The following is a 25,819-nucleotide window of genomic DNA, read 5'->3' as shown; positions in this document are numbered from 1 at the left end:
AACGACTCTTAATAACTTTTTTTGATAAAAAAAATTGCAGTGACTAATACAAGCATTTATTAAACATTTACTTTGCATTCATTTTTTTATCCTAAAAGAGTACCATATAAAATGAATTATTAATACAGTAATTGATCATGGACGAATTGTAATTTTTACCATTGATTATTATATTTGATTAACATAATTTTGATATACGTAGTAACATTGAGGGATAAATTAACCGCATTAATCGCCTGTACTCTGTACCCTCCTGTATCCTGAACAAGTCATGATGATATCACTATCAACAGTGATGTAGTCAATGAGGCTTTCTTATTTCTTGTTTTCTCTCCACATGAACTTGTGCACATCTTTATGTTGAAACATGGTATCAGTAATTGCTAGTCTGTGGCCTGAGCAGAAGTTCAGTAAGTTCTATTATTATTAGCTTTGTCCTTTTCTCGAGATTTTCTGAAAATGTTCCTGTATGACTGGTGGGATTCATTTTCTACTCTGTTCAGATCTCCAACATGTACTGCTTTTTCCATTTTCTTTGTCAGCTGCCTATTCTAATGACTCAAAAATTCCTCAGCTTCTTTAGAAAAACTTCTGGGACAATAGGCACAAATAAGTCCCCCCCCCTTTGAAGTTTGAACACTTAAACTACTTGAAACTGTCTTCTATCAAGAAGTTTTTCTTCATGTCTGATGTTGAATAACTCTTAAGTATTCTAAAAAAATCCATTTTACATACTTAAAGGATTGCATGGCTATCAGTAGTTAGAATATAAGATGTCACCAAAAGTTAGATCCTCTGTCAGAATGGTTGATTTGCTTCTTCTCTCCCTATTTTTTTGAGAAGGGTATTATAGTATTGCCTATATAATGGAAAAAAGTGTTGTAGAGTCAGAAGAGCATTTTTTTTTCACTTTTTTTAATGTTTGTATGTTTCTGTTATGTATGTAGCCATAATCTGAGCCTGTGCCATTTCAGCAGAAATTCTGAGTTTAATCTCATTTAAATACTATAATGTCCATCTCTTGAATTGCATAAGCACCTCTGTAGCATTTGGAAGAATGACAGAAATGCTTTTCGAATGGAAGCAACTGAATTTTGATTCTCATCACAGCAAGAAGAATCCATTGAAGGTAAGTTAATTGATCTCTTACAGGGTATCAGTTTTTTCCTCCTCTGGAAACTCTAGTTTTTCATCCTGTATATTGACCAAAGAACACCCATAGTCAAGAGAAATGCTATCAATGGGTGATAGATGGTGTAGCATACAGATGGAGGATTTAAGTAGCATAGGCATTGGGTTGCATAGTGTAGGGCAGGGGTCGGCAACGTTTTTGGATTAAAGAGCCATTTTTAAAATTATATCTGTTAAAAAAAAAAAAAATTTAGGGAGTTGCATGCGGCCCTCTCAGGTTTTTTGTGAGGTCCATGGTGTTCGTTTTGTACGGCAGAATTAGTATATTTTAATTAAAAGTCTATTTTATGAATGTTGATTTTATACATCTGGATTTATTTGTGCAGGTTAAAAAATTAAAATATAGCTAAATAATGGAAAATAAATTAATACTTTCTTATCAAAGAAAAAGAAAATATTCTTTATGCGGATCGAACAGAGTGTTTGATTTACTATTTAATTGTGCTCATCACTGCTTTAAATTTAGAAACTATATTGAAAAATATTATAATTAAAAAATTATTTATTCAGTTTTTTTTTTACAGTAACACGTTTTCATACTTGTAAAACACAGGGGTGGCATATCACACGAAATTATATGATATTTTTAAATATTAAATAATAAAACAAAGATTTGCTCCTCCTTACAAAAACATATGTATAAAATCCAATAACATACCTATTTCTTTAATTTTTTTTTTAAATTTAAAATATCTTCTTAGTGCGACTTTTGCTGTTGACCTTCTTGGGATAGTTTCTCAATATGCGGCGAATACGCCGTAATTTTCATTTTCAAACACGCCGAAAGACTGGCATTGTTTAGTAGGTTTCTCATCTTACTTTTAATAAAATTCATATTAGAAAATATTTGCTCACAGAAATATGTCAATCCGAAAATCGATAGAAGTCCAAATGTGTATGTTTGAAATCACCGAATGTAAGTGTCCGGTAAACAATTCCACGTGTCAAATACAATCTGATCTTGCTTTTTAAGATCTTCCATTTCGGACTATTTTTTTGTATTGCAAAGGTAGATTTTTGTTTTTCCAACTCCTCCAGGTCAGCTTTAAGATTTCTAAATTTTGAATTCCACAAATCCTGGGTTTTCAGGTCCTCTAACTGAAGTTGAAATGCAGCCTCATCAATTCCAGCAGAAGATGAAAAATTTAATTCGGCAGGATTAATTTCAAGTGGTCACAATAAAAATGACATAGTTACCTTGTTCTTTCTAAATTCCTCAAATCTCCCATTAAATGCAGATCGCATATTTACCACAATTTCTTTGAAAAAGAAATTGTGGTAAATATTAATGGAATAATAATTAAATATTAAAGTAAATATTAAATTTATGGAATTGTTATCAGCTTGTTATTGTTGATATTTCTTCAACGTAAGAAAATGTAATAATGTGCCTTTCTCTAAGTCTGTCGCAAACAAATATAATTTTTGTTCAAACGAAATCACTTCTAAAAGCAAAACTGCTGTAATTCCCTGTAGTTTCTTATTTAGTGTGTTTAAATGGGAAGTCATATCCACCATAAAGTAGAATTTTTGTAAAATGTAAATAGAATGTAAAGAAGGATTATCGTGTATGATTTCAAAGAGTTCAAACATGAAAGTATTAAATTTTTCAGCATCGCATGTACTATTTTCAATTGTAAAATATCCTTGACTTAATGTAAAATGTCTTTAATTTATTGCAAATGCTAAATTTAGGGTTTTTAGTTTGTAATTTAATAAATAACATTAATTTTGCATTATTAAAAAATAGATTGTGTAATAACGAAAAGAGCCGCAGGTTGCCGATCCCTGGTGTAGGGTGACCACCCACAATGCATCCTTGTACAACTCTTCGGAAGTTTCACATAATAGTGTGATATATATAAATTCATTTGATTTGAACATGAACAATATTAGGAGATAACAGAAACTGTGCATGTTAGGAGTTTTTGTATCATCTCTCTGACTTATTGAAAAATCAGCTCACTACATCTGCATTATTAAAAAAAAAAGTAAAAATTTGCTGTTCAGTGTTATTATATAATTTTAATTTATTGCTCCAATCTGTACTTTTTGACATATAAAAATATACAGCACTTTGCATTATTCTTTAAACATTTTTTCTGCCAAACATACATTGTTATTAAACATCAGGCAACTTAAAATACCCTTTAAACACTTACAATTTTGTGAAACTTGTTATTTTAGAAAGGAAGAATAAAAATATATTGCCTAGCAAAGTGATGTCAAACAAAGGTTTAACATTATGAAAATGAAATGATTTCTGACAACAGGTATACACTGTTACAAATTAACATTATATTCACGAATACATTGTTATTAATTTCACAAAATAATTAGCAACAACTAAATGGTTTGCTGCCATGTTTGAGGATCTAATTAGAATAAAAATGATTTGTTAGCATAGTGTTTTTCCTCTAATTTTATATTGTATTACATTTAATGTAATTTTGTTTCAAGAATTAATCAGCATGAAAATTATTTGATCCATGTGACACATTTGTTTATACATTAAAAAATTGCCAAAAGATGAAGATCAAAACCAGGTTTAGGGATGATATGGTGGATCACGTTGGTAGCAGCGTCCATACATACTGGCAGATAGCAGAGGGTTAGATGATGTATGTACATTTAAAATCCCATTACTATCTTTTAAATTAAACCTCCATTCTGCAAGAGGTGCTAATATAATACCAGAATGAAGAACAGATGGATAAACATATTCTGTGGTAAAGTTTGCCTTTATATCAAGATACCTAAATATTGTCTTAGATTGCATGGGGAAAATAGAACATGGTTTATCTTCAAGTGGATCACATCTGACAACTGTACATATTTCTTCACACCAAAAGTACCTCTGTACAGAACTGCGAGTTCCATTAAATACAGCCACATAATAGTCGTCCTCCAAAGAAATAGCAGAATAAGAAAGTGAGCAACACATTGCATTATTGCAAACAGTAACATTATCAGCAAGTTTATTTAATTTCAATAAAGTGTAATTAGAAACATCTGCTTCTAAGCAGTGATATTCTGTTGCACTCGTGTTCAGCGGACCAATGAGATGGGTGGAGCACTGAGTTTGGTTTATGTTCTTATCTACTTCTATTATTTGTCCATTGTCAAGTACTATTATACTGCTTTCATTTATGGAAGAAGTGGGATTTTTGGGAACCTGTGTAATAACCAGTTTTGAGTAGCCATCAGGATTAAAAGTATATCTGAGAGCTCCTAAATGACTACTATAAATACCACTTCCCAGTGAACTTATACCTGGATTATGCATATTAGAAGCTAAGAACATCTTTTTATTGATTAGAGCCCAAGCCTGTTGCAACTGAATTGAAGTAAGCAAAGGAAATTCATTAAACCACCATGTGCTAAATAGAACACCAGATATTTCTGGATTTTTCACACTCTCTACAGCTTCCTTAAATAGTAAGTCAAAACATGTAAAAGTAGTAAAAGTTCCAAAGTCTGTTATAATTAGTGGAAAATTAGGGAATCTTGGGACATCTAATCCATCCTCTAGAAATAAATGAATCTTAAAATAGCGGGCTATTAAAGTTCCATTTCGGTCGAATGCTACATTAGCATTGTGTTGATAAACTTTATCATTAGGGCAATTGGAATCTGTTCTTGGGTTGCATGGTTCAGTGTGTCCCATATTAGCTAGCACAAAAAAATTATACTTCTTAGCAATACAAGACAACGTGAGAAGAATAGGTCGATTTCTAAATGATTCTTTCTGTCTACAAGGATTCCAACATTGTGTACTGGGATCTGGAATATGTTCTAGGTAGGGCCTCATTTCTTCTCTATTGGCTTCATTGGGGATGAGGCCAAACTCTGGAAATACAACAATGTCTGCATTCTGCAAAAAAAAATAAAATAAATAAATATTATTTATATAAAAATCATCATAATTAATTTAAGTGGATGTTTCAAACAGTTATGGCTGTAACCTAAACTCCATACAAAATAAGTGATCAAATCTTGCTCATAACAACAGTGGTCATCATAGAACATAAAAGAACATGTCAAACTTTTGTTAGATAAAGTACTGTAAAATTTTCTCTAGTGCATCAAAGACAGCTTTGATACATGAGAGAAAATTACAACTTCAGTACAACTAAAAAAACAGAACAACATAATATACAGATTAACAGAAAGATTCTAACAAGTGCTACAACATCTTCAGTAAGATAACAAATAAAGAATAAATTTCTAATTAACAAGAAAAGAATCTGTTAATCTTTCCTATCTTACATAAAGGACAAATGTAAGCCATCAGATTTTTTTAAGTTATGATAATATAATGTTCCACAAGTTTCTTTATAAAGATCAGGATTCTGCTCTTATGCAAGATATTTTTGTTTTCCCACAGGAATGTGCTTAGTAGTGCATGTTTATAAAGCCAGACTGTTTAGGTTCACAATACTTGATACATTTTTTTTTTGTTTCTCATGACGGACAAAGACAGGTATTCCAGATTGTTCAAAATAAGGTAGGTCATAGTGAGCAAGGAATCTGGTAGATGCCTGGAAAGCTAAGCAGAGGAAACTGTCTTTTGGTGAAGAAAAAGTGGAGATTTTTCTTGGATCAATTGCCACATAAATGTTGAGGCTGTAATCCTCACAATGCATTCTTTAGTATATCGAGTAATTTCTTCTTGGGTAGAAGTAGCAATCCTATAACTGTTGGTTGCTTTGTTAATAAATGTTTTGCCGAAACCATATATCAAGAAAGTTGCATCATCATCATCAAATTCCTACCATGTACCCTCAAGGGGTGTAAAGGATATGATAGTACTATATGAGAAAAATTACATCATTATTAATTTCCTATCTACAATTTTCCTCCAAATCAGTCTGTTACTTGTCAAGACTCCAACATTATCAGATCTTATATTTCTATCGTCTAAGGCACTTTGTACCGTATCAATCCACCTATATCTTGGTCTTCCTCTGGGTCGTTTTGCTGCCAACCTGGCAGAGAACACTTGTTTTGCTAATCTTTCTTCGCCCATTCTGTTTAAGTGACCATACCACCTGAGATTAGCTCTGCTAACGCATTCCTGGATGATGACAATATCAAGTTCTTTCCTAGCATCCTCGTTTTTAATATGATATTGCCATTGATGCCATCTGTTCACGCCTATAATCTTTCTCAGAACTCGCATATCTGTGGTCTCTAGTCTTTGGTCAAGTGTTTTACTTCTGACCCAGCTCTCAGATCCATAAGTTAAAACTGGCTTGAACACTGTCTTGTATACAGCTAATTTAGTGTTCCGACCAATTTCTCTCTTATTCCATATGAATTTATTCAATTGACTTCCCACCATACCAGCTTTGCTGATTCTGTTGTCTATTTCTATATTTAATTTACCATCTTCAGTAAAAATCGTATCTAAGTAGCTGAAATGTTTTGCTTGTTCCACAGGTTCTCCATTCACAACACAGTTGACATTTTCAATGATTCTGCCTATTTTCATTGTCTTTGTCTTTTTATTGCTGACCTTCATACCATATCTATTACAACAGCTATTCAATTTAGTCAGAGAATCTTGCAGACTTGTAGCGGATTTATTTAGAAGTATAACATCATCCGCATAAAGCAAAGAGCTGACATTAACATCTCCAATTTTGATATCATGTTTAATACCACTTTCCTTCATAATGTGATCCATATAGATAATGAAATAACAGAGGGGATAATGTGCACACCAGATTTAACATTAAACTATCTTCCTGTACTTCCTTCAATTCTAACTGCTGACTTACAACTCAAATAAAGAACTAAGTATTGCTTGATATAATGCCCCATTGACACCATATAACTGCAGTGTATTGAATAGCTTCTCTCTTGGCACCTTGTCATATGCCTTTTCCAAATCTACAAAACTTAAATACAGATCTTTGTTATATTCCCATGCTTTCTCGACTATTTGTCGTAAAGTGAAGATCTGATCCTGACAGCCTCTATTTGGCCTGAATCCAGCTTGTTCTTCACCAAGCTTTTCTTCCACAATTCTTCTTAACCGTTTCTCAAGTATACTTGCATAGATCTTGCCAGGAACACTCAGTAGGGAAATACCTCTGTAATTCTCACATGCAGTTTTATTTCCCTTTTTATATATGGGTACTATGAGAGTTCTACTCCAATCATCAGGAATTTGTCCCTCTGTCCAGGCTTTCTGAACTATGCAGTGCAGCCACTGTAAGACTTTTATACCACCATACTTCAGCATTTCTGGTCGAATATCATCTACTCCTGCTGCCTTTCCACGTTTCAAGCCTTTGATGGCTTTTTCTACTTCAAGTATGGATATGTATTCCTGACTGCATGCCTGGTCAGTGTTTTTTACCACTGTGCTGTCATCACTGCTTGTTTTATTTAGCAGTTTTTCAAAGTAATTACTCCATACTTCAAGGATATCTTTTTCTCCCGTTTTCATGTCACCTTTATCATCTCTAACTCCTTTTACACACTCTTTCCTCCATTCCTAAGCTTCTTCAACAACCTCCAGAATATTTTGCCACCTTCTTGATATTTATTTTCTATATTCTTGCCAAAGCCCTCCCATGACTTTTGTTTAGCTAGTTTTACACAGTGTTTAGCATTCTTGCATTTGTTTCTATATTCTCTAAGAGCACAAGCTGACTTATTTGACAGGAACTTTTGATATGCTTTCTTCTTTTCCTTCATTGCCTCTTTAACTTCCTGTGTCCACCAGGGAGTTCTGATTTTTTTATTCTTACAGACAACTTCACCACATGCCTCTCTGGCAGAATCAATCAATGTTTTCTTCAGAGTTTGCCACTGAATCTCCAAGGTTGCATTTCATTTTTAATACAATACAATGCAAAAGAAAATGAAAAAATTTATTTTATTTTTTGGATCTACTGATTCTTTGTCAACCAGATGGCAGTCTTCACTTCTATGCAAAATTGGCACCATCATCCTGGTCAACATGTTGGAACTATTAAGACCTTAATACATCATGTCCATGCTTGTTCTACAGATGACATATCAAAGCACGTGCGCACACACACACACATATATATCAGCATCCTAATATAAAATTCACAGTCGAACTTGAATATGACAATTCCCTACCATTCCTGGATATAAAACTTTCACGCTGCTCTGGAAAATTTAGAATCTCAATGTATAGAAAACCTACGCAAACTAATAAATATCTTCATAGTCAGTTCCATCATTTTCCTCTACAAAAACTTGGAACTATTTCTACCTTGGGACATAGAGCACACTCTCTTCTGAATGACCCAGATGAACTTCAAAAAGAAATTAATTACCTCTCACATGTCTTTAGACAAAATGGATATTCTGATAAAACCATTAAAAAAAATTTCTTCTAAATCCTCCTAGCCACTACACTGAAGAAATAACCAACTTTAAGGGTAACATCTCCATCCTATACATCAGTTCAGTTTTCAAAAAATTAGCTAAAGTTCTTAAGAAGCACAACATCAGGACCTTATTCACTACACTTCCAAAAATCTGCTCACTAGTAATCCACCCAAAGCCTCATCATCATAATCTGAAATATCCTAGCATATATAAGATATGGTGTGATAATATCCCTTATTTTGGTCAAACAAATAAATCTATTGAATTACATATGGAGGAACACAAGAGAGACATCTTTTACAAAAGAACACATGCCAGTGCCTTGTCTAGTCATGCTCTTTTCTCGAACAATCCTGATGATGAACACCAGGGTCATTCAGTCTGCTGGGATAGATCCGAAAACATCTTTCGTTGCCATGATGAGTTTGAAAGAAAAATTATGGAGTCCAGAGAAATCATCCTTAATCGTGAACATTTAAATAACAATTTGAGCTACAACATTCCTGATAGCCACTCTGCCGTTGTTCAGTACTGGCGTTCAAGAGTCTGCAGGCACGCACTCAACAAACAATGCCACGTTTGAAAGAACAACTTAAATGTAAATACAACATTTTTTCATGTCAATTATGTACTGCAATTTTCCTGTGCTTCTCAGTTTTAAACTTCAGTGTTTCTATTGCTGTTTCCTATTTTTAGAAGACACCTGAAGAAGGCTGTCAAAAACCGAAACTAGTAGTGTTTTATATCATTAAAGCCTTACAATTATTCTCGGTTTTAGTCATTAAATCTCTTTATAAAAATGTATCAAAACAACCGAGTCAATGTTCCTGAACACACACACACACACACATATATATATCCCTTCCACATACAGAATCGTCTTATGAGCACAAATCTTGCTAAATAAGTTTCTGTGGTTTAGAAGTTCTGCAGAAAATTTCCAGTATTGAGACTACATTTTTTAAAACATATAATAACAAGTTTAATAAACAATGATCTTACAAGTTTTGTAAGTTGTAGGACTTGCATCATCAGGGGGGTGCTTACAAAAGTTATACACCCACACAAAAAAAAAAGCTAGAAAAAAAATTAATTACACATAGCAGTTGTTATCAGAACTTCATAATTGGTCCCTATAAACAAGTGACCAGAAAAAAACATTAAATATATGTATATACATACATACATACATTTAACTAGTCTTCTTTTTATTTGTGTATATAACTTTTGTTAGTACTCCTGAGAATGCAAGTCCAACGACTTATGAAACGTGTTTTTTTATGTTTCTCCTACACATGAAAGGTTAATTCTGTGAACCTATAGTACAGTTTGTACCATGGGTGGGCTATGAATTTTTTCCCCCTATTTTTGTCAGTTTTATATTATTGATTTATTTTTTTCACATAGTCCAGAAACCCTGCTCTAGAGACAAAACATGGAACTTTTTCAAGCCTCCAATAAGTGAGGCAGTGGTCTCACACTGGGTGATGCAATTCATCTCCTATCTAAAGACGATCGCAAACATCCATGCCCACAGCAGGATTTGAACCTGCAACCTATTGGTTGGAGAGCAGGTACACTAACAACTCTGTTAACCAGGCTGGCTAATGTAGTTTAATAAACATATATTGTTTATTAAACTTCTTATGTCTAAAAAAAAAACATGTGGTTCTAGTACTGGAAATTTCCTGCATTAATCTATCTTGTTATTTATTTTTACAAATATCCCATAAATGCATAAGCTATTTATTTATTTTTACCAAGTCACTTTGGACATCAAATAAGTAGAATGGCGATCTCATAGTAGGCGATAAAAATCATCCATCACCTAAAGGGAAATCTTCATGCCACATCAAGAGCTGAATCCACAGCTCCCTGTAGACTTCAGAGCAGAAAAGCTATTTACTTTTCCAATGATTATTATTAACATCAGACTTCCATGAGTCACTCATATCATTAAATATACAAGTTGAAAAACAATGGCCCCAATACAGACCCATGCAGCAATGATTAATTCCAATATTATAATTAATTTTAAGATAGACACCTATATATGGCTAGTCCTTCATGCAGTAATTTTCTTCTATATATATATATATATATATATATATATATTCTATCAGTTATTTCATGTTGCATTATTTCTATGATGTAGATAAGATTGTTTCAGTACTACCTGAAATATACTTAGTAGTCATATGCTCACCTAATTTTGCTAAATGTAAGACTTTGGATGAAAGGATTGTAATACATATATATCTGATACAATTTAAAATAAAATAAAAAAAATGCTGTTTTGAATTCACTATTATTGTTGAGCCTATGTGTAATCTTACCCATGTGGCTGCAACAAAAGCTGCTCTGGAATAAACATCTAGGTTTTTGCTGATAAATTCTTCAGGACTGTCAGTTTCACTGTCTCCCAGTCGCACATGCTCATAAACTGCAGCAGTGTAGTGGCTGTTGTTTCTGTCCACTCTTGTTTCTGCATCCATACAGGATACATATAGATTAGTTTCATGCAGTGTTGCAACTATCATCATCACAAGCATTATGACCATTGGGATCCATCTATATGCCATTTTATAAAACTAATCTGTTAAAAAAAAACATAAAATAATACAATTATATAGATAATTATCTAAGTAGTAAATCAATGTAATAATTTGGATTTGTTCTAATGTCATAGTAGCTCTTGCTACAAACTGGTCACCTTGGCAACTGGATTCCCCTTTCTTCCCCTTAAAAAAAAAATTTTTTTTTCACAGCATTAGACCAGGAAAGAAACCTGTCATTTACTCCATGTTAAAACATTTCTTGTAGTGAGCTATATTCTATCTTTCCTCTAAAAACTTCACTACCTTTTGTATAGAATAACTAACTTACCACCAGACCAGTAAAAGACTTTCTAGCCTGATAGGCTAAGTGATTAGTATATCTATTCTCCATCCAACAGGCTGCAGGCGTAAACATTTATCATGGGATTGATTGTTTGTGACTGTCTTTAGGTAGGAGATGAATTTTTTTTTTTTCCCCCTTAGTGTCTGATTTTTGAAGGTCTGAAGTGATTTTTTTAAAAAAGTTCCCTTTTTGGTCTCTATAGCAGTTTCCAGACTATATAAAAAAATAAATAAAATTGATTCCTTATCCCACATAGTACTGTGGAAGATCCATTATTCACACAATACCTATCATACCTTTCCTTAAAGTCATTCACTGATGAAGCACCCACCTCTGGCAACCCATTCACCACCCTCCAAGCAAAAAATTTAGTCCTAACACCTTTGCTAACTCTTATACAATTTCCACTGGTAATTCCTTGTTCTCTCTCTTCTTGCCATGTACTGAAAAAAAGTCTTCAATATCAAACCTATAAAACCCCTTTAATAACTTAAACTAACTATCAGCTAATTTTTGAAGCCTACAGACAGGCAATCTATTCTCATAGGGAGCATTCCACAGACCATTTTTGTCACTAGCCTCTGATCCTCTCCACAGCTTCATCCCCATGGAATCCACAAGTTCAGATCTGTGTGCAGTAGTCCACATATGGCATTATTATAGGAGAACGATAACCTCTCTATCCCTGCTTGTTAGGTGTGTTTTAAACAACCACATAATCTGATTTGCTGTTTTGGTCAATATGCCTTCTAAACTTCAACTCCCTGTCCACAATCGCACCCAAGTTCCCTGCAGTTCAGTTCCATCAATATAGTGCAGAGCTTCTAATCTCTTCCTGAAGTGCATCAACTTACACCTGGCCATATTAAACTGGTAATGATTTAAGTTTGCCTATACCACTAGTCTGTTTGTCTCCCTGTAGGATCTCTGCATTGCCTTTATTTACCACTGCACTTCCCAATTTAGCCTTGTCAGCAAATAGCTGAATATTTCCTGACAAATCATTTCTATATATCACTGATATACAAATTAAACAACAGAGGATGAAGTACTGAGCCCTGTGGTACACCACTGGTCACTTGCCTTCTCCTGGACTCAACTCCTCCATAAATTCTTTGGAGGAGTTGAGTCCAGGAGAATTTGATATTTATTTGATATCTATCCATCAGCCACCCTCTAATCCAAATCAGATTCATATCCATCCCCACTTGCTCCAATTTATGCAATAGAGTTCTATGTGGAATCTTATCAAATTCTTTTGTAAAGTCTAGCAATAACACCGAGTAGACTAAGCATATTACCAAGGCAAAACCTACCATTCACAAAACCATGTTGTCCTTTTATAAGATTGGCATATAATTTGCTACTTCGGTCTTAGAGCCTCCTTTTTTGGGAGAAAAAAAGCTCATTTTGAGAGAAAGCTGACTTCTCGGCTAGCTTTCTCTCAAAATGAGCTTTAGCTTTCCTTACCATACTGACCATCTTTTTGCTTATAATCCCTCCACAACCTTTTTTTTCCTGTAACTATAGAATAACATGTATGCCACAGTAAATAACTTTTTTTATTATGTATATATTTTGTCTTATGCATCATAAGACATCATCAGTACAACTAATGAACAACAATAGAAACTGAATTGAGGATAACAATTTCCCAAAGTTCTGGAATAGTAAGACAGTCATTTCAATTAAGATTATGTCTATGAAGTAAGGCTTCAGCACTTTCTTTATATAAACGTTCATATTTATATGTGGATCTATGTAGTAACTTGGTGTTTTGCCATTGGATCCTGTGGTTGGCATATGATTCCATGTTGTGCAAGGCCAGATTTTTGAGGTTTGATAAGGCAGATGTGGTCTTGATGTTCAGAGATATGTTTGTTTATAGATCTTCCTGTTTGTCCATAGTAAGACAAGTTACACAAACATGGTACTTGGTATATGGCAGGTAACATCATTGGTGAGAGTTTGTCTTTTGGAAAAGGTAGCAAAGTTGTGAATATGGTAGAGAGAAGGAGAAGGTAGCAAGTTGTGAATATGGGTTTGTAGGTCACAACTTGATAACCTTCTCCAAAAGACAAACTCTCACTAATAATGCTATCCTTTCCATTACATTCTGCATAATTCCTTCTCTACAACAAGGGCACAGAGCCTGTACATTTGTCAAATATTGGCAAATCCTGAATCACATTTTTATTGCCTTCTCCAAATTCTGATAACCATTGTTGACCCAGCAAGAAATTATATACTTGGTTTAATCCTTTATCCAAGTGTATGCAAACACGTTTATGCCTGAACTATTTTCAGGACTGGGGCAACTCTTATAAAGAAGCTAATGACTTCACATCACTTGCCTTAATGCAAACCCATAATGCAAAGCACATCTCCTTGTAGACATGTATAATGCTATGCATTATGGAAAGGGTCACTACCCAGACCGGTTTCGACCTTTATTGAGGTCTCATCAGTGGGAGCCAGACCCAGAGGGGATACTAAGGTTGAAGTAATGCAAAACTTCTGACTTCTACATCACTTCTATTTTTACTGCATTACTTCAACCTTAGTATCACCTCTGGATCTGGCTCCCACACTTATTAAAGGCACAATTTTTACCAAGAAGAGGCTGGGCCTGATATCAGAGATGGAGAAATTGTCTCACTGGATCGTTGATCTGACACAGAAGCGGATACCATAATGTTAAGTTTGCTGATTATCCAGGAGAAGGCTATGTCCTTATATCTTATATAAGGACATCTTTAAAAGAGCAGGCCTGCATCATGGACACGGAGAGTACATTCAAAGTAGTGCTGGAGGGTTCGAACGATTTATCAATACAATTGTACTGATAAAGTAAAATTTTTTTTTATAATTGAATTTTTTTAATCACACCAAAAATGGAATATATCTAATTAATATAAAAAAAATAAGGTAAGACAGCAGTATGAGTAGCCATTGAACATTTTATTATATGTATGTAATTTACAAATTCGAGTTATGTAAAGAACACATGCTTTTACATGCAGAATTTTAGCAATGTTTTTGAAACTTTATATTTTTATACATCAGTCTGTTTGTTGATGTGAATATGCTGTTCATTATTCAAAAAAAGTTGATAAAAATTGTTTGTGTGCCATTTTACTTGGCTATAATATGTCTTAAAACTAGATGAAATACAGCATGTGATAAAAATGCTGTTTTTGGACTTAGTTTGAATACAAAGAAAGAGTAATTTTTGTGATACACTGGTCTGTTATGCTGATACTTGATTATTATTATTATTATTCAGGCCTCCATGGAGTCGAAAGACTCATCGTGGGAGGTCCTTCCTAAGAAACACAAAGTCTATCATACCACTCCTTAAACTCATTGACCATTCTCGCTCTCACTACTCCATCAGGCAATGCATTCCACGGTTCAACCACCCTCCATGCAAAGAAACCACTCTTCACCCTCTTGCTCACAGTTTCCTTTCATAACTTCCAGGGATGGCCTCTTGTCATCACTCCTTCCTGCTGTTCAACCAAGCGAAGTGTCAACCTCTGTAACCACCTCGCAACAATTTAAAAGTCTCAATCATATCACCTCTCCTTCTATCCACCAAACTCTGCAGTCCACATTCCCTCAGCCGATCCTCATAACTATCATTGCACAGTCCTGAAACCATCTTTGTTATCTGCCTTTGTACCCTTTTCACAGTTAATTTATCCCCTTCATTAATTTATTCCCTCAATTTATCATCCTGTCGTCTGCATTTTTTTTTGGGGGGGGGTGTCGGTTTAATGCAGCAAAATGTAAGATTTTGAGGTTTGGGAAACATTGATGAGACACTGCATACTCTATGGGAGGAGTTATACTGAAGGAAGTAGGGGAGACAAGAGATCTGGGGTTGATGATATCCAGGTATCTAGTAATAATAATTACAAGACACCTCGAGATGTCTTGTAATTATTATTACAAGACACCTCTAGGGAGTCAGTCTCATTCTTTTAATATAAATTGTCATTTTATTTTTGACTACATATAATTAAAAAAAAAAAAAAAACTAGCATAAGGTTTTAGAGATGATTTTCAAGATTGAAAACACGAGTTTCCGAGGGGAAAAAACCTACTCGTCATCACTGAAGATCGACTAGCTTGGGAACGGCTCAAATTATCTAGAAGTACCTCTAGTGGGCGAATGGAATCTAATCTGTAATGGTATTTCTTTTGCATTATGGAAATTACATCAAGATTATATAGCCAACGTGCCTCCTTTCAAAAACACTTACCTAAGAAAAAATAAAAAGTTAAAAGTAACGTTTATCGTGCAGTAGAATGCCCTCACGATGATTCCTTTGGAAGTGTCACATAATAATTAAAATAATATTAAATTAATGGTCCGTCTTGACGTAAAAATTAACCCCATCAGTTCAACTGGTGCTTGTCTAACATTTTATTTGGCTGCTGAGCTCAGAAGTAGCTGAATAGTTATTTGCCACCTTGCTACTGCCGTTCCAAAAAGTTGGGGTATTTTTATTATTATTATTATTACTATGGGCTACTCCAGGGAGTCCTTAGACTCATCGAGGGAGGCCCTAAACATCATGTTCACACAACTGTTCAACATTCTCACAGTATCTATCATACCTTGCCTTGAACTCGCTCACTGTCATAGCACCCACAACAGACTCTGGCAGCTTATTCCACTCATTTACCACTCTAAAAGTAAAGAACCCAGCTCTAACACCCCTGCTAACCACGCTCTTGCCCAGCTTCCATGGGTGTCCCCTAGTTCTCCCACCACCAGTCCTGATCTCAAAAATATCCTCTGAATTAATCCTATAGAATCCTTTTAGCAATTTGAATGTCTCAATCATATCTCCCCTTTTCCGCCTATCAACTAGTTTGCAACCCACAAATCTTCAACCTGTTCTCATATGGTTCATTCCATAGACCTGCTATCATCTTAGTCACTCGCCTCTGGATCCTCTCCACCTCCTTCCCATCAAGAAGGAACCAAGGTGACCAAATCTGGGCACAGTAGTCGAGATGAGGTCTTATCAGTGCTCGGTACAGAGGTACAATAACTTGTTTGTCTCTGCTCGTCAAGGTATTTTTCAACAACCAAGTGAGTTGATGAGCTGATTTAGCTACTTTCGCAATGTGTCCCCTAAACTTCATCTCCCTATCCACCAACACTCCCAAGTCCCTGGCCTCATCAATCTCTTGGAGTACAGTTCCACCAATGTGGTATACTGCTGCTAATCTTTTCACTCCGAAATGCATAACCTTACATTTTGTCACATTAAATTGACATCCATTCTCCTTAGTCCAGAACTCCAATCTATCTAAGTCATCTTGCAAGACTTTGACATCTTCTGCGTTCACTATCGCCCTACCCAACTTTGCATCATCAGCGAACAAATGAACTGTCCCACTTAGACCCTTCCCTATATCGTTAATGAACAGATTAAACAGCAGTGGTCCAAGAACAGAACCCTGTGGCACACCACTAGTCACAGGCCGTCTTTTGGACTCTATTCCTGAATAAACTACTCTTTGATATCTCTCCATCAACCACCCAGCTATCCATCTCACCAACCCTATATCCATTCCCATATGTTGTAGTTTACGGATTTTGTAAAATAAGGTGGTGGTTGCGCAAAAGAAATCGATATATAGCTGCTAAAAGATTTTGCATCATACCTCAGTCCGTAAGCGGTGTAATTAATGTCTGTGATATACATATAATTAAAACTTCGTTGAGAAAATTACGAACCAACTCAGTAGCGCACTCAGGGTTTAATCTTCGGTGGGGGGGGGAGTTGAGTAGACGATTTGAGAATACACACTACGCATCGCATACGACCTATGACTGAGCATCTGCAAAGATCGCTAATTTATAAGTAATATAGAAATAGAAGACACAACATAAATAAAAAAAAATGAATTTTAATTAGGAAAAGATTTTTGAAAATTTTTTTTCCCTTTTTCTTTGGAGGAGGAAGGGCCCTAGTCCCCTCCCCTCTCTGTGTGCGCCACTGGACCTACCTGATATCAGTCGTTTTTCTTATATCATTGAAGAAAGAAATCGATATAAAATGCTGCTAAAAGTATTTTGCATCATACCTCGGAGTGTAATTAATGTCTGTGAGAAAATTACGGACCTACCTGATATCAGTCGTTTTTCTTATGTCATTGAAGTATACTACGCGAGTCACAACCGATAATTGATTTGCCGAGAAGAAAATCCACAACAGACTATAAATATCTTTGCTGATATTTTGCAACACGTGTTTATGATGTAAGCAAATAATGTCCAGAGAGCAGAATCTTTATTGGTAAGCAATAATTCGATAGGTGGTTTTGAAGTTGTATATGAGATATGTAGTATTAATTGCATGATAGTGATAATAAACAACTGGTCGAAATTTTCCTTGGCTTTCGCATGTTGCTTTTTCCCAATCTGATTTGCGAACTACATATGACCAGCTTTCCTCTAACTGGTCTTCTCTCTTTTCAAAGTGGCAATCACGAAATAGTTCACGCAATTGGTTGCTTTGGTTATTGCACCTCTGTATTGTTGGCTACTTAAATATTCAGAAAAAAAAAGTGGGGCTTGGGTCGTTAATTTTATTGAAATTATCAGTTTTAAAGACATTTATTTAGCATAATTAAAATGTCTATTTCCTAAATAATGAAATATACATAATAGGAAATATGATATTTCAACTCGCCGGGCTATGCAGTATGCAAGTCCTTCGGCTGGCTTCCTTCGTCCCTCAGTGACGTCTTGCATTATAGAAGAACGCTTTACTTTCTAGCTCTGTACAAGTGAACATCCGACTGCTGCAAAACTGTTGCCTTTCGTCAAGCGGTGCGGTGATTTCGTACGATTATGAAATAATTATTATTATGTGACACCTCCAGGGAGTCCAAAGACTCATCGACGGGGAGTGTACCAACAGCATCGAATGATTGATTCCCTTCTAACTACTAACCGCGCTCAAACTTGCTTAACTTTTTGCGAGAAAAATTTTGAAAAAGAAAAGGATTGAGAAAAATTAGTAGCAGAGGCTCTACAAATCGACCAACCTTTGCCGACTGCACTGTGAATAAACAGTTAGTAGCCAAAAATAAAGGCGAGAAGAAGAAATGAGTTAATTAATAGTAGATTAGAAATACCGAAATGCACGACTGTATCCTACATCATAAATACGTTAATAAAAAGTCATAAATGAGGTCTGAAAATTATTTTTACGCAAACATTTCATCGATTTTAAGAATAAACCCTTGACTTTTTATTATTTATTTATATTTTTTAACAGTTAAGAAAATTAAGTCATGAATATTGATTGGACTGATTAAAACTGTTACTGTGCGGTGTGTGTTCCTTCCAGACTATGGGAAATTAAACATTAACATATCGCAGTACTCAATTTCAAGAATGTGCATGTCAGAATAATCAGAATTGCAAACCATGAAATAAACAAATGAAGAGTTTTCTCATTAGTACCCAGAAATAAGCACCAATCTTAGTATGTATTTTTAATTTTACACTGTAGATAATAAAATCTACATGCTTCTCAAAATCTAATTCCTCCAGCTTCACATTCATCCCCATTTCTTGATGTATCTTATTAAATGCCCTTACAAAATTCCATCAATGACTCCAATGAGGTCTTAGAATAATTGTCACTTTAATATAAAATGTAAATAAATTACTAAAGTTTAGAGAAACCTGTTCAGATATTCATGCCATCCCCATTCTTGTTCTCTTATTCCTATTCTCAAATTCCTGAATTTGAGTCTTAACCAACTTTTTCAGTACTTTAACTATCATTCAGCTATACTGCCTGGACTATAGTTCACTACCTCTGTCTTGATCTTCCTTTATGGAAACTATCTTTTAATCTTTCCACTTCTCTTGCATGCACTGTGACTTAATTAATATTGCCTGTTCTCCTTCACATTATCTAGTATTCCATTCCATTATACTGCTTTATGTACATCATGATTGTGCACATATATTGAGCACCTCTGTCAGTTAATTTTCTTTCTTCTAGTTTGCTTTCACTTTCTCAAAATCTGCATTATTTATTCATCCATCTGCATCTGCAATCATTTTTCTTTTTACTCACCCATAGCAAAAGAACCATTTAGGATTCCCTTTGGTTTCATCAGCTAATTTCCCTCTCATAATCTGATTTTGCCTTACCTTATTGGTGAAGCAAAATTGATCTAGCTTTTTTTTTTTTTTTTTTTTTTTTAGCTTTTAAGTTTTTGAAGATAGTATTAATTAGGAGGATGAATGGTGAGCAAGAGTACATAGCCTTGCAGAGAGAGAGAGAGAGAGAGAGATACATGTGCTGAAAGAAGAAGTGGAATGTCTCGGGAATGAGTTCGGAAGTGAAAGACAAGATTAGGTGACTGGAAACAATGAATACAAAGCAAATCAGAGTAGTGAGAGAGAGTTATGGAAATGATAGAAGAGGAGAGAATAGGAGAACCAGTAAATGAGAGGGATTGAGAAAAATACGAGAGAGTGGTAAGAGGTGTAGAAGGATGTAGGCATCTGGAGAGAATGCTGTTCTCTAAACAAGTCAGTGTGTGAATGCAGGGAAACTAGAATTATCAGGGTGGGTGTAGCAGGGATGGCTTCTTGTGGGAATAGGTGCTTGAGAGAGGAAGAGGGGAATTACATCAGTTAACACTGCATCCAGTGTAGTCTGGAGGGGATAATGATAGGTATAGAAACAGTGACAGTGCCTTGATTCTAATGCCAGGAGCATCCCAAATAAAGGAGATGAATTGGTGGTGCTCATAGCATCAGCCTGTCCAAAGATTATTGGAATCTCTGAGACATGGTTGACGGAAGATGATATATTGATAGGAATAGAAGTAGCAGGATATAGCATTTTTCATCAGGATAGGAAGGGAAAATGCAGTGGTGGAGTACTGCTTATGATAAGTGGTGACTTATGTTCTCTCAGAGTGGAGGAATTTGGAGGGCAGTGGTTTTGAAAGCATATGGTGTGAGGTGGAGATGGGCAGGACAGGATATTTAGTGGGGTGTTGCTACAAGCCAGGGAACGTAGAGGGTGAAGAACAGATGTTATTATTATTATTATTATTTGTCACCTCCAGGGAGTCCAAAGACTCATCGAGGGAAGGCATCTACTCTACAACTCTACTTCCACCACTCACAATCCACCAACTGACTGCAATTACACCAACTCCATCTACCACCGACCACCACGACTAGTATTTCCACAGAAATCGCAAACATCCATGCCCACGGTGGGGTTCGAACTGCAGCCTCTTGACTGGAGAACGGACACGCTAACCACTCGGCCAGCCAGGCTGGCATGTTTAGGCAGTTGAGCTTGACAAGTGCAAGAAGAACGATTGTTATAGGAGATTTTAACTACTACATATGAATTTCTGCAAACTGATGCAAGAATATATATCATTTGCATGAGAAGGGTAAAAGCCACCTATATAATCTGCAATGAGAAATAATGTGCTATTTTATCTTTCAGAATTGAATAATCCAAAATAAACTGCATGTAGTAATAAGGGAATGGAATTTCTGGAATTTTTTGAGAGAGAAATGTCTTAGGCAGCATGAGCAGAAGGAACATGAGGTTCAAGGGTTTTAGATTTGGTCATAGCATCAGAAGAGCTGATTATAACAGATGGCATTTCTGGTCCCCAGTTTAAGAGTGTGACCATGTGGTTTTGACATGGAAGATGAATAGACGTGCAGGTGTATTAAAGAGAGAGAAATGTATGTGAAATTATAAGGGAGCTGATTATAATAGTCAAGATATCAACTTGGGACAGTTCCATGCAGGGAGGAATTGGAAGGGTGAAATATCATCAGTATTACTTGTGAAGTATTTCTGATGAAATATCATCAGAAATACTTCCCAAGTTCCCAAGTAATATTTAATAGCAGCAATAGTCAACTGTATACCGTGAGTAAAGAAGATAACATGATTTGGTGTAAAGTGGATGACAAACCATATAAACGGTTTGTCATCCTCTTTTTTAAAAAAGAGGCTATGGAAGAGATATAAGGAGAGGGGGTGATGAGGAGATGCATGAAGAATATAACTCAGGCCAGGAGAGTAACTAGTATGGTAAGGAAATCAAAACTGGAATATGAGAAGAGATTGGCCCTGAGATCCAAAGAAAATCCTAAGGAATTCTTTTTGGAGGAGAAAGTAGGAGTAGGAGCAGAAATGATTGTGGAAGAATGACATTGTTGGATAAAAATGGGAATAAAGTGACTAATGCAGAGAACATAATAGAGTTGTTCACTGAATACTTTATTGGGTATTTCATCCTGAAGAGGTAGATTTTAATACTAGAGGGATAGGGTAGGTTCAAGGTTTAGAAGAGTTCAAGAAGAGAGTATGTTTCAGATACTGAGTACTCTGGGACTGGATGGGTTTTTGCCACAGTTTTGAATGCACTAAAGAACTGACACCCAAGGAGGGTAAGATAGTGCCGTTTCATAACAGTGGTAGCAGACTGGAAGTATTAGACTATAGACCAGTTTGTATTTCATCAGGAGTTGTTAAGATCTTGGAGAAATTAGTGAGGGTTTATTTACAGCACTGGGCAAATGAGGGTAATGTTATCTGTGTGAATCAGCATAGATTTGTTAAGGGTGCTCTTGTTTTAGTAATGATTGTCTTTTATAATAAAGTGACAAGAGCGGCTGATGAGGAAAAGGCATATTTTGGCATCTGGGTGGGGGGGGGGATTTTACAAAGGTATTTGACAGGATACCATGTGATAAGCTGATATTTAAGCTGCAGCACATGGGTTTAGATGTCAGGTTAGTGAACTGGATTCAGGATTGGCTATCTGATAGGTATTCAGAGAATTGTGTATGGGGAGCAGTAGGAGGTTACAAGTGGGGTCCCAAGGCTCAATACTGACTGTATTGTTTAACCTTTATATCTATGACATTGCCAATAGATTGCAAGGGGATATTGAGTTGTTTACAGATGATGTGAAGCTGGGAAGGGTTATTAGTAATATTGCAGATGTGGTAGCCCTGCAAGAGAATTTGAAGAAACTGTACAGATGGGCAAACAAATAGGGATTGTCAGTTTAATTCAGCTAAAATGTAGTCTTGAAGTTTGGGATACATCGATGGGAGACTGTATACTCTCTCTTGGAGGAACTGTACTGGAGGAATTGGATGAGGCAAGGAATCTGGGGGTGATAATTGATAGAAATCTCAAATTCATAGAATATTGCAAAGGTGGTGATGGTAACCCAGAGGATTGCTGCAATAGTGAGGATGCTGACCTACAGAGATAATAGTTGTCATTCCATTGTATAAAGCCCTGATTAGACCCCAACACTTGGGCTATTATGCTCAAATTCGAGGATTTGAAGGGGATAAATTAACTGTGAAAAGAGTGCAGAGGCAGATAACAAAGATGGTATCCGGACTGTAAGTTATGAAGATAGGCTGAGGGAATGTGGACTGCAGAGTTTGATAGATTAAAAAAAAAAAAAAAAAAGGAGAGGTGATATGATTGAGACTTTTAAAATGTTGAGAGGTAGTTACATGATTGACACTGAGGAGTTCTTTTGTTTGCTGGAAAAGGTGGAAGGAGCAAGGAAAAGGGCCATCCCTGGAGTTACTAAAGGAAGTTGTGAGTAAGAATGTAAGGATTGGTCGAATTGTGGAATGCATTGTCTCATAGAGTGGTGAGAACATGAATAGCCAGTGAGTTCAAGGATTATTATCATACAAGGAGAAATTATTATTATCATAATAATAATAATTTCTCCTTGTATACCTTTAGAACATTTTATGCAGTTCCTGCTTAATGATGTTACTCAGCATGCATGTCTCCACTTATATTTGCATTCCTTAATTGAATTAAAATTCCATTTTAATTCCGTTAAGGCTTTAACCAAATTTAACATATCTCGGGGGGGGGGGGTTAAAGATGTTGAAGATTCAGTTCAAACAAGCATAGCATTCCACAGATCTGTCACTATGTGATGTGACACATCTGTGGAATGCTCTGGTTGTTAGCTTGTCATATACTCTCTGTACGAGACTATTATACTTAGTACAGATGAGTGGTGTACAGAGAGTATATGACAATAGTCTTATCAAAACTTTATAAAGATAGATATACTTATTTTATTATCCCTACTTGTTAGTTTGTCTTTGAACATTCATGATCATTTGGGCTTTTTTTTTGTCCACTTTGCAACATATCCCTAGAACTTCTACTCTCTGTCCACCATTATCCCCTATATCCTAGTTTCATCAGTTTCTGCCAGGCAGTTTTATCAATGTAATTCACAGCTCGTGATATGTTCAGTACATAATGTTACACTCTGCCATGTTGAACAGGCAATCGTTATTTTGACTGTACTATCAGTCTTAGGCAAGCATACCTGAGAAGAGGTTAGGAAAAAGTATGGAACAGAAACCTAGAGAAGAACAAGCTGGGTATGGACCAAATAGTGGTTGTTAGAATCACATTTTCACTTTAAGACAGTTGAGAAACTATAGGAGCATAACAAAGATCTGTATTTAAGTTTTGTAGATCTGTGTAAAGATACAAACTGTTCAAAAAACTTCAGTCATATGATGTAAATGGGACATTATATTGAACGATACATAGTCTATCCTTTCCTTCATGCTTACACAGTAATCAGAATGCATTATGAAAAATTATGGAGACATATACCGTGTTAGAGCAAAACGTTAGTTTAATATAAACTAAAATGAACATTCGGCGGTTCAACCTTCATATCACGGTCATCACCTGGAGCATACACATATATATAAAGAAACAAGCTACACTTCAATCTACAGTTTGCTAAAGTTACTGACCAAATGTTACAACAAATATTGGCCTGACCCCTGGTGAGGAAAAAAAAAACCCTTTACTACATCAAAGCTAGAGTCCTATTATTATCTATTAGGTTACAAAATTAAATTGGGCTGGAGAGCAACATGTTTATATATATATATATATATATATATATATATATATATATATATATATATATATATATATATAAAACTTATGTAAGTATACATATAAATTCACCAATTGGTGTAGAATTGTTTCCAATAAAAGCTGAAAATTGCTTAAAAGTCCTAAAGTTTGCTGGAAACTAAGTAGGCTGAATATGTGCCATCCAAATTCTTGGAATTTTTTATGCTGCCATTATTGAGATTAGGGTGTTGCTAATCAGAATTTCACAGGCTTCTTTAAATTTTCATTCATACCACGTTTTTGTATGATGTAAAGAGCAGGTACTTTTCCAACCAATTTGGTGTAGGGTGTTGAGAGTGTGATCTGAGAGGCCTTCTTCACCAAAATTGTTATATTTAATGTGTCTTTTGGGTTCTTTTTTATGTATAGAGGTACGTCCAGTCTCACCAATATAAGGTAAGTTACAGGTGCAGTAGATGCAATAAACTCCAGGATGTGCCAATGGGAGGAGAGGATCCTTAGAGGAGTTGAATAAATTTTTTAATTTTATAGGTGGTTTAAAAGTGGCATTAAGATTATAATGGTGTAGGATTCTATTGATTTTTTTCTGATAACCCTTTAATGTATAGGGCGCTATGGTTTTACTCTAATTTATATTCTTTTTTGATGAAGTTTTATGAACAACTTTATTAATAGTATTTTTGTTATAGCCATTATTTATAAATGTGTTGCTAATAATTTTTAATTCTTGTTTAACAGCTTGTTGATTAGAGCAAATTCTTATCGCCCTGTTTTTTTTAAGGGTGTTAATGACTCCAAATTTTTGTGAGAGGTGGTGATATGAGTTAGCATGTATATATTGGCCAGTATGTGTCAGTTTGCGGTAAACCATGAAGGATAGACTGCCTGACAAACAAAAGATGTGCGACCAGTGTATCCAGGAATGGGAGCGATTTCTAATTTTCAATTTCAATAGTAAATTGTTTGCATTTATGTTGTCCGTTCAGGTGGCTAAGGAATGTGTTTAAAGTTTGTCGACCGTGTGGCGAGATAACGAAAACATCGTCAACGTATCTAAGCCACACTGTAGGTTTTAGAGTAAAGGAATCACAAGCACTTTGTTCAAAAGCTTCCATATAAAAGTTAGCAATTGGGGGGATAGTGGTGAGCCCATGGCCATATCTTCTTTTTGTGGGTAAAATTTATTTTGCCACACAAAGTAACCGGAACGTAATATGTGGACAAAGAGGGCCATAATGTCGGGCAGAAAATTCTTCTGTAGAAGAAGAATTGTGTCACTGATTGGCACATTTGTGAAAAGGGCAGAAACATCAAAACTGACTAAAAATCATCTTTACCAAGCGTTATATTTTTAATTTTGT

The 25,819-nt window shown here is 35.3% G+C and overlaps 2 protein-coding genes across 4 annotated transcripts in view; one reads left to right on the top strand and one right to left on the bottom strand.

Annotated features, from left to right (window-relative positions):
* The window catches only part of LOC150106455 (disintegrin and metalloproteinase domain-containing protein 28-like), a 144,566-nt gene that overhangs the window by 66,062 nt on the left and 52,685 nt on the right, over positions 1-25,819 (top strand). The gene's annotated exons all lie outside the window — the stretch shown is intronic.
* LOC150106456 (pantetheine hydrolase VNN2-like) lies at positions 3,202-18,634 on the bottom strand. 3 transcript variants are annotated; one of them, XM_090392451.1, is made up of 3 exons: positions 18,183-18,634; positions 10,902-11,161; positions 3,202-5,065 (listed from the first exon to the last, which is right to left on the bottom strand). In XM_090392451.1, the coding sequence occupies exons 2-3, from the start codon at positions 11,145-11,147 to the stop codon at positions 3,740-3,742; spliced, it is 1,572 nt and encodes a 523-aa protein (XP_090248577.1). In that variant the 5' UTR covers positions 11,148-11,161; positions 18,183-18,634; the 3' UTR covers positions 3,202-3,739. The 3 variants fall into 3 exon arrangements, with proteins under 3 accessions (XP_090248577.1, XP_090248576.1, XP_090248578.1); XM_090392450.1 differs by lacking the exon at positions 18,183-18,634 and adding an exon at positions 17,617-18,053; XM_090392452.1 differs by lacking the exon at positions 18,183-18,634 and adding an exon at positions 17,497-17,516.

The sequence above is a fragment of the Typopeltis vanoorti genome, chromosome 5, assembly GCF_054136105.1.
Source record: "Typopeltis vanoorti isolate ZY-2024b chromosome 5, IOZ_Tvanoo_1.0, whole genome shotgun sequence".
NCBI classification, from domain to species: domain Eukaryota; kingdom Metazoa; phylum Arthropoda; class Arachnida; order Uropygi; family Thelyphonidae; genus Typopeltis; species Typopeltis vanoorti.
The sequence above is the reverse complement of the archived record's forward strand: the minus strand, read 5'-3'. Positions and strand labels throughout refer to the sequence as shown.

What these genes read in the sequence shown, in the direction of transcription:
- LOC150106456 (XM_090392451.1), bottom strand. Translation starts at nt 11,147, where the DNA reads ATGGCATATAGATGGATCCCAATGGTCATAATGCTTGTGATGATGATA. An exon ending in CTTTTGTTGCAGCCACATGG is followed by an intron (nt 5,066 to 10,901) that starts GTAAGATTACAC and finishes TTTTTTTTGCAG; the next exon opens with AATGCAGACATTGTTGTATT.